Source organism: Telmatherina bonti, assembly GCF_933228915.1.
Source record: "Telmatherina bonti genome assembly, chromosome: 21".
Classification (NCBI taxonomy): domain Eukaryota; kingdom Metazoa; phylum Chordata; class Actinopteri; order Atheriniformes; family Telmatherinidae; genus Telmatherina; species Telmatherina bonti.
In genome coordinates, this window is record NC_136630.1 from 10,759,813 (window position 1) to 10,774,766 (window position 14,954).

At 40.3% G+C, this 14,954-nt stretch overlaps 1 protein-coding gene across 5 annotated transcripts; it reads left to right on the plus strand.

Annotated features, from left to right (window-relative positions):
- The first annotated feature begins 1,350 nt into the window (after nucleotides 1-1,350).
- eef2k (eukaryotic elongation factor 2 kinase) lies at nucleotides 1,351-14,087 on the plus strand. 5 transcript variants are annotated; one of them, XM_079260741.1, is made up of 20 exons: nucleotides 1,351-1,586; nucleotides 2,033-2,295; nucleotides 2,907-2,966; nucleotides 3,942-4,042; nucleotides 6,256-6,316; nucleotides 6,400-6,437; nucleotides 7,254-7,425; nucleotides 7,987-8,136; nucleotides 8,216-8,348; nucleotides 8,435-8,562; nucleotides 8,644-8,857; nucleotides 8,977-9,041; nucleotides 10,475-10,552; nucleotides 10,881-10,937; nucleotides 11,145-11,210; nucleotides 11,751-11,882; nucleotides 12,346-12,534; nucleotides 12,628-12,752; nucleotides 12,909-13,087; nucleotides 13,563-14,087. In XM_079260741.1, exons 2-20 carry the CDS (start codon nucleotides 2,041-2,043, stop codon nucleotides 13,670-13,672), a joined length of 2,313 nt encoding a protein of 770 aa, XP_079116867.1. In that variant the 5' UTR covers nucleotides 1,351-1,586; nucleotides 2,033-2,040; the 3' UTR covers nucleotides 13,673-14,087. The 5 variants fall into 5 exon arrangements, with proteins under 5 accessions (XP_079116867.1, XP_079116868.1, XP_079116871.1 ...); XM_079260742.1 differs by having other exon boundaries at nucleotides 2,036-2,295; XM_079260745.1 differs by lacking the exon at nucleotides 11,145-11,210.
- Nucleotides 14,088-14,954: the final 867 nt, after the last annotated feature.

Sequence of the window (14,954 nt, forward strand, 5' to 3'; positions counted from 1 at the left end):
AATAGAAAATTCTGATCAGAGCTCTTGGTGGCATGAGGTTGCTGGTTTGCATCGTTTTAGGATAACCGTGTGCTGTGTGTATATCTTGTCTAAGAAACAAATACAAAGAATCTGAAAACAATGACACACACCTGTACAACACACACGTATTGGAGATTGTTTCCAATTGTGTTGCATTAAGTTATCTTATTTGTCATTGTAAACGGTTGTAAGGTCTTTAGATGCTGTAACAATCATGTAGCCAGAGGGGGGCACCAATTTCCATTCATATCCTGTAACCTGAAGCTAAAAAATTTGGAAGTCCTGTTGCGGTTTTCGTGCTATGATTACTCCTTTTCTGCTTAATAACTGAAATTAGAAAAGGAAAAATAAACATGGCAGCGGTGGGATTCGAACCCACGCCATCGAAATGACTGGAGCCTAAATCCAGCGCCTTAGACCACTCGGCCACGCTACCATATTGCGACACATGAAGTAGTAATGGAAATCCATATATTTTACTCTCTACGCTGTGGTAATCCTCATGTCTTGAAGATTTGTGGTTTAAGGGCGGTCAACGTTTACTCGATAAGCTGACTTTATAAATAAAGTTTGCTGGCTTGAACACATACATGAGCGTTTATGAATAACCCTAGCTGTTAAACGCTTCTTCTAGACGTTACACTTTTTTTCTTTTTTTTAACACAAATTCCTTCCTGTTTCCTTCCAACAGTTTTTGCAAGTTAGATTTGTAACATCTTGTTGATGCGGTCAACAGTATTTGTTCTTGGTTAGTTCTGCATTAAGCTGGATACTGCATTCATTTCCTTAAAAAGTGAGAACTCGTGCTCTCGCTTCGTGTAAATGCACAAAACCATATAAAATCCACAAGTGCCCGTAACTTCGTACATTAAGCACACAGATAAGTGCATGCAGAACGTAAATAAACAACTTAAGAAGTGGAAACACTGCCTTGGGTGGCCCATGTAATAAATAACTTACATGTGCTAGCATGCTGCAGTAGGCGGAAAATTACTGATGACATGCCAAATCTTTCACGAGGCTGATGATTCGTTTGGTCTGGTACATGGTGTGCTAAGCGCTACTTTCAAATGTCGTTATTATTGACTGATATGTGGTCTGAGGACTAATAGATATATAGTCGTATTTGCATTAATAGAAGTATTATCATGTGTTTGTTTATAACAGCCTAACGTTTAAAATAAGTCACAAATAACCTTATTTTCATTGCATATTACATGAAATCGTGTGTCACATTTCCGACATTCCTGAAGGCAGCAAGTCGCATGGGCGTGGCCAGAGCGTTGTGGAGTTGTGATACGTGCAGAGTAGCATCATCGCCGTGGTGGACTGTCAACGCAACTGTACAAGTACAGCAGCTTTCTGCCAGGCACGTCCCCGGACCTTCAGGACACCGTGGAGAATCAGGAAAAACCCACTCTGGCTTGGGAGGAGTTTTTAAGGGCTGCTCATGCAATCAGACTTGTTTATCTTCTAACAGAAGGACGAGGAGCGAGGTGGCTAAATCTACTGTCAGTCTATCAAGATACAGGGATTCAAAGAGTCTATGTGCATCCGGTAATAAGGTGGGTTGTTTATTTATTTGTCCGTCTAACCCCACACGTGTTTACTTTATTTTATTTCATTTTATTTTATGCAAGCTAGAAACAGCATTCCTTAATGCTAATGCCTGCTCTGCAGCACAACGTGGGACATTAATGTGCTACCAGGAATATAGAGAATTGTTTGCTTTGGTCTGTTGGCTACTATTCCTGAGTCAAAAACCTTTAATTACACGTGAACAGACTCGTGATTACATTAGCTTAAGGACATTAAGTGTTTTTATTTATACGTTTGTATGCTAATGTTCACCACCAGCCATATGGTAGTAGCCATGATGCAGAGTTGTGCAGCCATGATGCAGACGTATTAACAAAGCAGTCATATGCAAACTCCACTGTGGCTTTTTTCTGCACCTGAGTCCTCTTACGCTCCACTCTCACCTTCTCCTCCACTGTGATCAAAACAACAGCAGACATCATGGAAGATGAACTGATGTTCAGCATGGAGGAGGAGGGCAGTGCCCAGAGACCCTCCATCCAGCGCAGCGGTGTTAAACAGCGGGCTTCCTCCCTCAGTGATGCCAATGCCAGTGATGATGAGGACGACGATGAAGAAAACTTCATCTCACCTATTCTGGATGATTCTGCTAAAGAAGTCTGCCATTATCTGAAAAACCTGGTTTACCAGCGACAGCTGTCGAACTCTCTTCCTAAGTCCAACTTTACATACAGGGTGAGCTCAGAAACACAAACAAAAAGATGGTTTCAGATGTACAGCATAGAAACAAGTATCAACAGAAGAATGTAACAGTGTGACGTAAAAGGTATTTTGTCATACTCATGCGAGATAAGAATCACAGAGTTCTGCAATTTGCCAGCTAAACGCTGCCCTAAAAGGAGAGATGAGCATGCCTGCACACACATGCACACAAGCATATATGTATGTGTGTTATTGCACACAACTGTATGTGCATCTGTTTACTACAGTGGAGGCCGGACAGTCCTCTTTTAAATTTATTCTATAACAGAAACAGGAAGCGCCACTGAGTGGTTTTCAATTCATACAAACACGTATGTGCACACGTCGCACTGCTCACAGTCTCTCTCTTCAGCTCAGCATCGAGCTGGATAATGGCTCATTTCAGTGCAGATTGCTGCTTATCAGAGTGACTGTGCACCAGCCTACTATTGTTGGGATGAATGGCCTATTGAGTGTTTGTGTGGTGGTGTTGTTGTTGTTGTTGTTTCAATGTACCCAGCCAGTTAATGGTTTTTAAATAATGCTGTTAAAAAATACCTGTTTGTTGATGGAAACCATCCATTTTTCTTTACCTTTCTGAATAGCATGACACAGAAACAGAGGCAGAACCTCGCTCGTACAGTGTTTTGTCTGAGAACGCACGGGTATGTTGTGGATCAGATTTCATATTGCTTCTCTCTCTCTCTCTGTCTCTTTACCAATGACAAGCCATACCTCCATCCTCCTGATCCTGCTCTGTAATTTGCTGTCCTTTCCCTGTTTTGACCGAACATCGTGTCCCTTCACATCTGATTGATGCTTTTTTAAAAATTCTTAATACAAATCCTGTGTTGCCGCCTCCTTTCAGAATACCACCCCTTGTCAAAGCTTTGCTATAATCTTTTCTTTTCTTTTGAAATGAGCATTACACCTTAATATTTTGCAAGGTTACACTTCATGAAGAGTTTGTCGTCAGATTAAAAATCCTGCAAGATGCGTTAATTTCAAACCAAGCTTTGCATTAATTTGATTCTCCAGTCCCGTCAGCAGGCTGTTATGGTCTGGAGAGCACGTCAGACCTCCGTGTGGGGTGAATGAGGTCTGATGTAACCTTCACTCAGTTGAAAACATGACCCCTCATATTTCTCTTCATGTATGTCTGTCAGTCTAAATATAAACACTTGTGCAGGACGGTTAGCAGTGCAATACGAGGGAGACGTGTTGCTGTATCGTGTAGGATGGTTCAGGGATCAGCTCACGTACTAACAGATTTAGATTACGAGTGTCATTCGACTCTGTTTTTAAAAAACCAAACAAAAACAGAGATGGTCATGGGGCACAGCTTGCATATCACCGTAGTCTAAAATTGGCTTCTTTTATTTTTATTAACAAGATAATCCTGTAATCTCTGACCTGCTTTTAAATATACCCAATATTTCTTCATATAGATTTGTGCCTGAGGATTCTTGTGAATATATATATAATATATGACACTGCAAATAAAACAATGTTGCATGGAACGACTTCCCCTCTTTCTTCCTCATCTTCCTTTTTGGAAACAAGGTTTTTTTATTTATTTAATCATTTTTTATTGAAAAGAAATGCCAACAAAAAATAAAGAGCTTCTGTTTTTGGGACAGGCGGCATGGATAAGTGCCATAGAGAAGGCCCGAAGTATGCCTGACCCCTGGGCACAGTTTCATTTGGAGGAAATCCCGAGTGAGCCCTGCATTCGTTACAGGTACGAGCGATTTTCTGTCAAAAAAACAGATAAATCTTGTACTCAGCAGTTTTCACTCATCTCTTTGACCTTTTCATTTTTTGCGTGTTTTTTTTTTTTTTTTTTTTTTGCAAAACACATCTTGTTAACAAAAGCTCTGCTTCCACAAATGTTTCATTATGCACAGCACAAGCGTGAGTGCACAATGGTGTGACTCTGGAAGTAGCTCACCCAGGTGGAATGCATTTGTTTTTAAGGTTCATCATTACATCAGTTCTTTTCCTGCTATTAGAGGCTTAAATGTTTGAATAGGAGTGGTACAGCGAGGTCGTTACGGTCCTAAGACCTTTTAAATAATATCCCATTGAATATCCCATTACATGCTAAAATGCCATATTGATAGTTTTTTGATAGATTGACTAATGACTTTTTTATTTTTAAGCAGTGTAAACAGTAACATTGTCTGCCTGATGAGAAAGTGACATTTGAACTTGTGGGGAATGCTGTAATCTATAAACACAAGGAGGTGTTATCACTTTAGAAAGTTGATATGGTGAGTGTTTGAGCGGTCAATGGCTTGTTTGCCCATTTACAGCGGTCAGTACAGAGACAAGCGCGGGCTTCACCTCATTTCACTCCCTCTCTGCTGTTGCCAAACATCAGGCCGCATGAGGAACCGATAACCCGGTTCATTTTGTTATCATATTTTTGGGTGCGCCCAGATATGACTAATTTCTGGGCACACATAGTATAAATGTACACACCTTTTACAAACTCTTCAAAGAAGGGCAGCAAGAGCAGACAGACTGCATGTATGCACTTATATGTGGGTGTGGGCAGAGAGCGACGTGGAAATGAATTCCTCTTGCATACTGTTCGAGGTTCGCAGTGGGAGGAGGGAGTTTCAGAAGCTGGGATTTGCCCTGCTGTGCTTTTTTTTTTTTCATTTTCTAATTTTACTTGGTGGTAACCTCACCCCTCTTTGCCCCCTGTAGTATGAAAGTCATGGTACGCTCTGTTCCCAGCCTGAAGAGGCTTTTCAACAGAGCAGCCAGAAGATTAGATATGAGATTTTTTTTTTCCTTTGGTCACATGAATGGAAAAAGATCTCTTTGCTCTGGATGACACTAAAGTTTCAACTGTGTGCATGCAGTATTTATTAACTTAGGACGCACAACCCCTGCCAAACTTAACAGACTTACTGACCTTGATGTGCATTTATATAACCATACTGACAACATTAACCCCCCCATTGCTCCAACCAGCAACATTAATGAAACAGGTGCAGTCAGAATAACTTCACAAGGGGCAAAAGAGAACAGAGAACCTCCTTGTTTTACTCTTCCTTCATCCTCCACACTGAAGAAAACTAGGTGCTTTATATGATCAGACTGCAAAACAAGCTGTAGACTAACGGTCTCTTGGCAGACGTGAATGAAAACTGGAAAGTCTTTGTGCTGCTTCAGTGTGAGACTTGAGTAAGGGAGAGTTTTTACCTTTTATGTCCACCATGGTGGAGCAGTAAGCTAAGAAAGGAAACCAGGCTCGTGGTGTGACAGGTGATTTATTGTGTAACAGGTGTAAAACAAAGCAACGACAAAAATAAATGAACGGATGCGTTTTTCTGGAGAGCCGGGTCAAAGGGTTTGTTTTGTGTTAGCATGCTACTATGTGCTATCAAGTGCAAAGCACTTTATCTGAAGCGAGGGTTTGATTATAAATTAGTGTATTTTGGCTCAAATGAGAAAAATTAGAAACTATGTAGAAATTCTGGCACTGTAGCACAAAAAATACATCTTTCCTACACTGCAAAAACTGAAATCTAAGTTAGATTAAAAATCTTAAATTGAGTACACATATGCTTTTTTTTTTTTTTTTAAAGGTAAGATAATTCTTAGTTTTTATGCCAGAGAGTTCCTCTTGTTTTTTTTACTTGTTTTGGGAAGTCTTGACAAGCCAAATTTTCTTGTTCTGTTGGCAGATAATTTATCTTATTCTAAGCAACATTTTCCGAATTTTTGTATATTTTTTTCTTGTTTTTAAGGCTGAGTTTTTGCAGTGTATGTGATTAAAATGTATCTTCCAGGCTGATCAGTTTTTTGGATGTTCACTGAACATTTTTAAGATTAAAAAATTGAAACTGACCCTCAATTTATCCATCTGTTTAAGTTCAGTCAAGTCTTATAGATAAACCGATATTCACAAAAATAAGCAATAATTCTTTATCACCGCAGGTACAATGCCATCACGGGAGGATGGAATCAAGACCAGATACACATCAAGATGAGTCCGCAGGTATTAACGTTAAAACAAAACAAAAAAAGTCTTTAGTCTTATTTGAGGTCTGATTGATTTGCTGTCTTTCTGCTTTGCCTCAGCCGTTTGGAAAAGGGGCCATGAGGGAGTGCTTCAGGACGTAAGTTTAAAAACTTTGTCTTATTTGCTACTTTTCATTTGTTGCCTTCATTGTCTGCAAAATTTAACTGATGATTTCTCAGTGTGAAAAAAAGAAGTGAAAATACCTCCGGTAGACATTCCTCACATTTCTGGCTCCAGATGATACCAACAGAGGCTTGAAGTATTGCCAGTGTAGCAATATGTAATGATGATATTTGGGTTTTATGTCTTTTAACTCTTTTTCTGGTTTCACAGATGTCCATTTGGATAAAATAAATGAGATATTTTTGGTGTAAACGCTGCTTTACTGATTTTTTTTAGGGTCAATGTGATGATGCAGAATGGGGGAAAAAAACTAGGGAAATATTGATTTAACTGTTAATGCTGAATTCCCAGCAAATGTGGGACATGGAAAAACAGGAAGGAATCCATCTACACTGTCTCATTTTCCAGCCGCAGCATCGCAAAGAAAAATTCCTCTTTAAAAAAGGAAAAACTACAGAGGATGAAAATAGCTCTCGCTGCCCCTACGAACCCGAACATACAAGTCCTAAAAAAAGAAATGCAGTACTGTGGATTGCTTTCCTTGTTGCACTCATATTGTAATATATGTGGGTCATCTGTCATCTGGGGTCACTTTGTTCCCATCAGATCATTCTCGTGTTGTAGTTAATATTGGCTTCACTTGTGTATTTCATTAAAGACTCATAGCTTTAGAGGTGTTTCGTAATCTCTCTGAGACAATTAAAGCAACATACAGTACACAAATCTAATACTCTAATCTCAACGCTGCCCACTATTACAACAAGCCAGCTGTTATTTCCTCTCCCTGCAGGAAGAAGCTGTCAAATTTCTCACACAGCAGCAACTGGAAGGCAGCGTCCAACTATGTAGCCAAGCGTTACATGGAGACGGTGAACAGAGACGTCTACTTTGAAGATGTTCGGCTGCAGATGGAGGCCAAACTTTGGGGGGAGGAGTACAATCGCCACAGACCTCCGAAACAGGTGAAGACGATGCATTCACTGTCCTCTAAAATGCTGGGACACGACCCATCAGAATGGACGGTTTTATAGTCTTCATTTTTCATGTTTTAGGGTTTCACTGAACAATCCTTTTTTCAGTAATAATAATAATAAACAAGTTAGATTGGATTAGATTAGGTCAACTTTATTCATCCCAGACGGGAAACTCAAGTTGAATAACTGATTGATCGCTTGAAATAATCAAAGCTGTTCTAGACATGTTTTCAAATCGTCAAAATCAAAGATACTTTATTCATCCCCGAGGAGAAATTCAAATTTCAAGCCAGATCGTCCAAGGTTTAACATACAGACATGTGACATAATGACAAAAAATTACAGAGCCAAACTGCTGCTTAGGCCCTGCAGCCAGTTTTACCGGCGCCGCCTTATAACAGATAAGAACAGAAATACATTAGGATCATAGGGGGGGGGGGGGTTGAGGGAAAAAAATCACGTAACTCTGGACAGACAGAAGAAATCCACAAGATATTTGAGTGTCTTTACTGTAAATGATTATATATTTACAACTGTTTGAATCCTCAGGTGGACATCATGCAGATGTGTGTGGTGGAGATGACAAACAGACCCGGCAAGCCTCTTTTCCATCTGGAGCATTACATCGAGGGCAAGTACATCAAATACAACTCCAACTCTGGTTTTGTGAGGGACGACAACATCCGGCTCACTCCACAGGTGATCAAACGTCACCTTTTTGTGTGAACTCCTGCTCAGTCGTCAGCCTGATATACGATCTTCTTCTTTGATCCATCAGGCCTTTAGCCACTTCACCTTCGAGCGGTCCGGCCACCAGCTGATTGTTGTGGACATCCAAGGAGTCGGTGATCTCTACACAGACCCTCAGATCCATACAGAGAAAGGGACGGACTTTGGAGATGGAAATTTAGGTATCCTTTCATTAGACAAACAGCTGCTACATACTCAGAACTGAAATTATTCAAGAGGCGCCGCTCTGACAGCACTTGTTTTCCAGGTGTGCGAGGCATGGCTCTGTTCTTCCACTCCCACCTCTGCAACAAGATCTGCAAAAGCATGGGCCTCACACCTTTTGACCTTGCCCCACCAGAGATGTCCCAGCTGGACTGTACCAACAAACTACTGGTAACTTTAATACCTTCTCCCTTCTCATCTGAAGTGTATTCTGCTTCCTCTGATCAACGATCTACCTTTTGTTTTCTTCAGAAAAGTGCCCAGACAGTGCTGAGGGGGTCCGAGGAGCTCTGCGGCTCTCCACGCGTTCGCACTTTCTCTGCAAGTCGGGTGCCTCCACTGTTATCCCGCATGTCTGAGACCTCCTCTGCAGATGAGAGCGATGCTGAATCCATCCCCTGCTCCCCTCTCATCCTTCCCTGCTCTCCTCTAGTGGCAGGTGGATCTTTGGGCAGGTCATCTTCAGGTACATTCATTTTAGAGCAGGAGCAGATATAAAGATCAGTCCGTTGAGCACTAGCATCCATACTGAGAAGCTGCTGGTTGTGAATGGTTTGTGCTTTTTTTTTTACATCATTTTTGCAGGCTCGTCTTTTACTGGAATGTACGAGCACGACAGATTCAACAATAACAACTCAGCTGAACACAAGGTGAGGAATGATTTTGTGAAAGTGGCTGTAAATAGCACAGAAACATGATCTGCAACTGCACACGAAGAGGACGAAACACTTATCAGTATACGCCGTGCAAGAAAACCTGCTGAGACACAACCACACACAGAAAACAAGTTTTTTCCTTCCCATTGTCGCCGGTGTGTTTAATCAGGATGGGAGATTGAGTTGGACCTTCCAACTCAATCTGTTGGTTTCCTTATATAGGCTGTTATGAATTGGCTTTCATTATGTTTTCTTTTTCCTGTCTGTAAAGCGTCTTGAGATGGCATTGCCGTGATTTGATGCTATATAAATAAAGTTGAATTAAAAAGGGAAAGAACGAGTTCCCACAGATTGTAAAAATTGGAATAAACCAAAATTGTTAGCGCATGTTCCCACACCACTGAGTGTGTTTCTGTTTTTGGTTGTGTCAAAAGTGTCATGTGAAAAGTGTTTACCAACTCAAACTGGTTTCATGAGGTTTACAATTGCTGTTTGTATCTTTAGCTTTTCCCACATTTAGACAAGGATTATGGGAATTCAGCAAATGCTGAGCCAACAGATATTGGTTTGTTTGCAGTATTCCAGCGAGCAAACGGCTGTTTGTCCCTAAATGATGGCGCCAAGCGTAGGTCCAAAGCTGTAGAGTTGAAAGGATGAACACACACTCCACAGCTGAACTCAGTGCAACAATGCATGTGTTTATAAGCCCCGCTAGTGACTGCTGCAGACTGTGAAAGCAGACCAGTCAGTAACAACAGCCTGAACAATGAAACCAACTTTTCCACCAAAAAGCATCTCTTTGTGCGCTGTGACCTTTGTCTGTTCCGCTGGAAAACACAGGAGAGAGTTGGGGTCTCCTGGCGCTAAAACACTGACCAGTACGACTATGGGACTTGAGGGGGTCTTCTTTGCTGTCTGATAGCTGGATTTTTTAAAAATTATTTGGTCCAGTGAGGACTACAGATATGCCTTCTTTAGAAACTGCGTTGGGTGTTGCTAGTTATGTTTTTTTGCAGTTTAGCGGACCAGATTTTGACAGAGGTTGGTGTTGTTGGGGTGTGTTGCTGCCAGGAGGGAGGCATGCTCAATCTTTTTTTAGAAGAGAATGTGACGTTAAAGCAAAATCCACATTATCAGCAGGACTCAAGTTTCCCAACAGAAGATGGTCCAGCAAGATGATGAGTCTTATTCGTGTTAACTGGGAGTGGTCGAGTGTTTTGGCTGATATGCAGAGGTTAGGGTTACATTGCCCCCTAGTAGCAGTGTACAGCTACTGCAGGTAGCACAATTACATCAGCATGCAGGAGTTCTTAGGACAACCCTGTTTTACCAGCTCAGCTAGTGACTGAATTCAAAAGATATCATGTCTGAAAAATGAAAACAAAACCTTAAAACTGAAAAGTCTTTTTTTTTTTTTCTGTCTGCAGGAATCAGAGAGTGGTGGAGACAGTGGCTACCCCAGTGAGAGGAGGAGTGAAGGAGATCCAAATGACCACGTAGATGGGGTAAAGACTTCTTTTGGAGCTTTAAATTGATCAGTCTGAGAACTTTCAGGCTCTATTTGCAAAATATGCAGAGAAAATTTGTCTCCGGAAACATTTAGATGTTGTTAAACTGCATTTACACGTCTGACATGGACAAAATGTCCAAATGAAATGTACAGAAGAAACCCCAAAAGATAGTCTCTCTAATTTCAGAAAACAACATATCCAACAGCTACTTAACACTGACATGTTAGACTTGGTTTTTTACTCTTCAGTTAGCACTCATCTTTACATTTAACTGACTGTATGTATCATGTTATATTATAAAGCGTGTTGTATCATCACATAGGTCCATCATCGCTACCACAGGCCTTATTCTGAGTCGGATGAGGACAGTGTCAGAAGGGTAAACAAATATTAAAACAGCTGTGTGTAGATGCCATTATCCCCTCAATCACAGTCATCATCCCTCTAATCAAATAACCTTACTTTAGTTTTCCTCATCGTCATCTTTCTTCATTTTCTCCTTAACCTTCTCATCTCTTATTTAACAATGAAAGCCTCAGCACCTCTCACCTTTCTTTTAATTTAACTCTTTGTTTCCTCTCACTAGAGGAAGGTGGTTGCTCCTCCAAGAGTCTCTGCAAACTTAAATTCAAACAGTCCCGACAACGAAGCGGTGATTATTTGCATGGAAGCTTACAAGCCAGCTGTGCAGCTTTGTGCAGTCTTTCTGCTTCAAAGCGCTTATCTTTGCTGATGATGTATTCCCGCTTCTATTACTTTTTCTCTTGCTATTTCTATCTGATTTAAGACATGCAGTCCAAGAATAATAAAGAAACGTATGTGGATAAATGAAAAAGTATCTTTGGAACTGAAACACCATCTACCTCTAATTCACCAACTCTTCCATCTTTACTAATGAGTCTGGCCATATTAGCTGTGTGTGTGTTTTCCTTTTCTCATGCTTCATGCCATTTTGCAGTAACTGTGTGAGCAGGGGTATACTCCTCCGGCTCTCTGCTCAGATCTTGTGTCACATGTCTATTAAAACTGTTTTCTGGATGGGTACACCCCTGAGAGTGTAGTGTGTTCTCTGTTTCAGAGAACACACTACACTTGCTTCACTGCCTGCTTCTGTTTCAGGAAGCAGGTAGGGATGTTTTCTCTTTTTATTTTCTCATGTCTTCTTGCACCAACAATGAGTGTTTCTGCTCAGCTGACAGAGGAGAAGTGGAGCTTCTACCATTCATCTCGTGCTCATGTCCATCGACCTTCCTGTGTGGCCACCGAGGTGGAGCGTCTCAACTCACTGCTGCAGAAGAAGATCGGCCAGTCAATCCTCGGAAAGGTAAAAGGACATAACTGTTGCAAGCATAAATCAGGATTATGCAGATATCACGCTTTGTGCATCAGCATATTTTTTTTCTAAATTTGATCAACATTTATTGAGGCATGTGCATCCAGAGCTTTTGAGTTTGCGGAGATGCAAGAAATAGACACGTTTAGAAAAAGGCTGAGCAGCTGATGGTAAAAGAAAAAAAAAATCCTATTTTGCTTTTTCTAAAATACATTTTTAATTAACTAAATAAAAACAGAAAAAATAGTATTTATGACTGAATCCCTCCTTACATCTGAGAGACTCTGTCCCTCTAAGGTGATTGTTTAATACCCAATCATGTAACTGAACTTTTGGCTTGCTAATCTAATTAATCTGCAACAGTCTTTAGTATCAGTACTTCATATTTTCTCAGCCATTTTTTTGCCCCTGTTTGAGTTGTTTCATGTTGTGCATGTCTGGATCTTATGCCCAGGTGCACCTGGCCATGGTCCGCTACCATGAAGCAGGTCGTTTCTGTGAGAAGGATGAGCAGTGGGATCAAGATGCAGCCATGTTCCATCTGGAGAGAGCAGCTCTGTGTGGAGAGCTGGAGGCCATCGTAGCTTTGGGACAGTGCTGCATGCAGCTGCCTCATCACATACTGCCAGATGTTGAGCTGGAGGTAAAACATACTGAGTCTATTGTCTTTTATTGTTCAGCTGATTTGACTGGAGTTTGGCATATGTCCATTCTGACATGTATTTGCTTCTGGCAGGATAATGCAGGAAACAAGATGAAAGGTTTCAAGTATCTGCTCCAGGCTGCAGAGGCTGGTGACAGATCCTCTATGATCATAGTGGCCAGAGCATTTGATACTGGAATCAATCTGTCAGCTGACAGGTCAGTCAAGATTCATGTAAAGCAGACAAACCTGCTTCATTACGCAGAAGGAAGAGTCCTGTTACATCTGTGGTGCGATACTGCCACCTAGTGGCTCTTTGAAAATGTAAACTACTTCTTCAGATTTGTGGCTTTTTTTACGTTTCTGTTCCACAGAAAGCAGGACTGGGAGGAAGCAATTCACTGGTATGACAGTGCATTGAACATGACAGACTATGATGAGGGTGGAGAGTTTGACGGCACGCAGGACGAGCCTCGCTACCTACTGCTCGCCAGAGAGGCGGAGATGTACCAAGAGGGAGGTCACAACCTCACCGCAGACCCACAAAAAGCAGGTTCGAATACTCTCTCACTAAAATCTATACTAATTAAAATGATAGAAGAACATCAAGTAATACTGATAGAATTTATAGGATAAAGCTGGAGTCTGTATATTTTACTTACATGGATACTTATATGTTCTGTAATTAATATGGTCATCGTCTACTGAAAATACACTTAGAAACTGTTCTAATGTGAATGAATCCCACAAAAAAACAACAAAAACCCTTAAAGTCCGAAGCCCATTGAAACATTACCTTACTACTTAAATTTTAGACTTAAATAGAGAAGAAGTCTTTGCAGAAATTGTATTAAACCCCCCATAAAAAATGTAGTTTTTAGCAAACTCCATGGAAAAAAGGAGTAAATCTTGCATTTGTTGGAAACTGTTTTATTCGCTAGAGCAGTGCTTATTTATTGCTTGAATAATATAAGATGTGTGAATGACTTAAGATAACATAAAATTAATTTGCGCTTCTCTCCCTGCAGGTGATCTGTTTACAGAAGCTGCAGAAGCTGCCATGGCAGCCATGAAAGGTCGTCTGGCCAACCAGTACTATATGAAAGCTGAAGAAGCCTGGGCGCTGATCGACGAGTAATTATAGATATGTATTTTATGCATTCAGCATACAGCCTGAATAATTACAGTTTACAGAATTTTACAGTTTACAGAATTTTTGCTGTTGGGGGTTTGTGTGTGTGTGTGTGTGTGTGTGTGTGTGTGTGTGTGTGTTTGTGTGTGTGCACTGAACCATCGAGGATCAGGCTTTTCTCTCCCCATTGTTGTCTCTGTATGTGAGGCTAATCATTCTGACTCCTTAAATCCATGTCTCCCTTTAGCTTTTTTATTTAAGCTAATAATATGGTGATATGAAATAGAAAATATTGACTGTTGGAACAAAGAAAATTATTGACTTATTTTCACCCCAAATGTTAATATGCTTATGTTGAAAGAATTTCTGTATTTAAAAAAAAAACAAGGAGTATAAAATTGTAAAATAAAGTTTGCATTGCTTTTCATTGGTCATCATTCCTTCTTGATTGTTGCCTCTAATGAAACTGTCTGTAATTAAGACAATAATGCTACCAGTGAAAGATGAATTGATTTGTGATTTTTGTCCTTTTAAAATTGTTGGAGTTCAGAGCTCATCAATAGTGCTTTATTTCCACCTCTGATAAAATCTATAAATGTTATAAAAATATCACTGGATTTGCTTATATAAGCTGACTTGATATATATAAAGGCCTTGCAAACATTTAATAAGTTCCCTTACATTAACTTTTCCATTAAGCCCTTTGCATATCTTCAGATCATCATAATATTTATAAAGTGTTACAACACCGACCACGGCTGAAGCAAAGGTGTTGCACATCTGAAAAAGGTCAAAAGGTATTATATATGTGTTTCCAAGTGTGCATTACTCCTGTGTATGCACAGTTTTCCGACATTTAACATAACTGCTTTAAGTGGGCCGGTATCCAGTTTTAAATTCTATCCCTTTGCACACCAGGACTATTTTTTACAGCGTATAAGTGCTTTAAGTGGAACAAAATAAGTGGTGGTACTCCCTGAATGACTTGTTGCCAGTTTGTCATGCAAATATGGGACAAAAACATGGCTGATACTTACATCTAGATCTATAAATTGATCTATAGATTTATAGTTTTATTGCACAGAAATCACTAAAAAACAAACTCAGCAAGTTCTAAATCTATATACGAGTGTGTGTAGACTAAATTAAGATTTATAATACAAAAAGTATGTCCTAAATGTCCGCGGCGGATCAGAATACAGAAATACAAAACCAGGAAAAACAACTACAGAACGGTTGGCACCTATCTATATGGTGTACGTCTAGACAACTACCAACACGGTAGCGT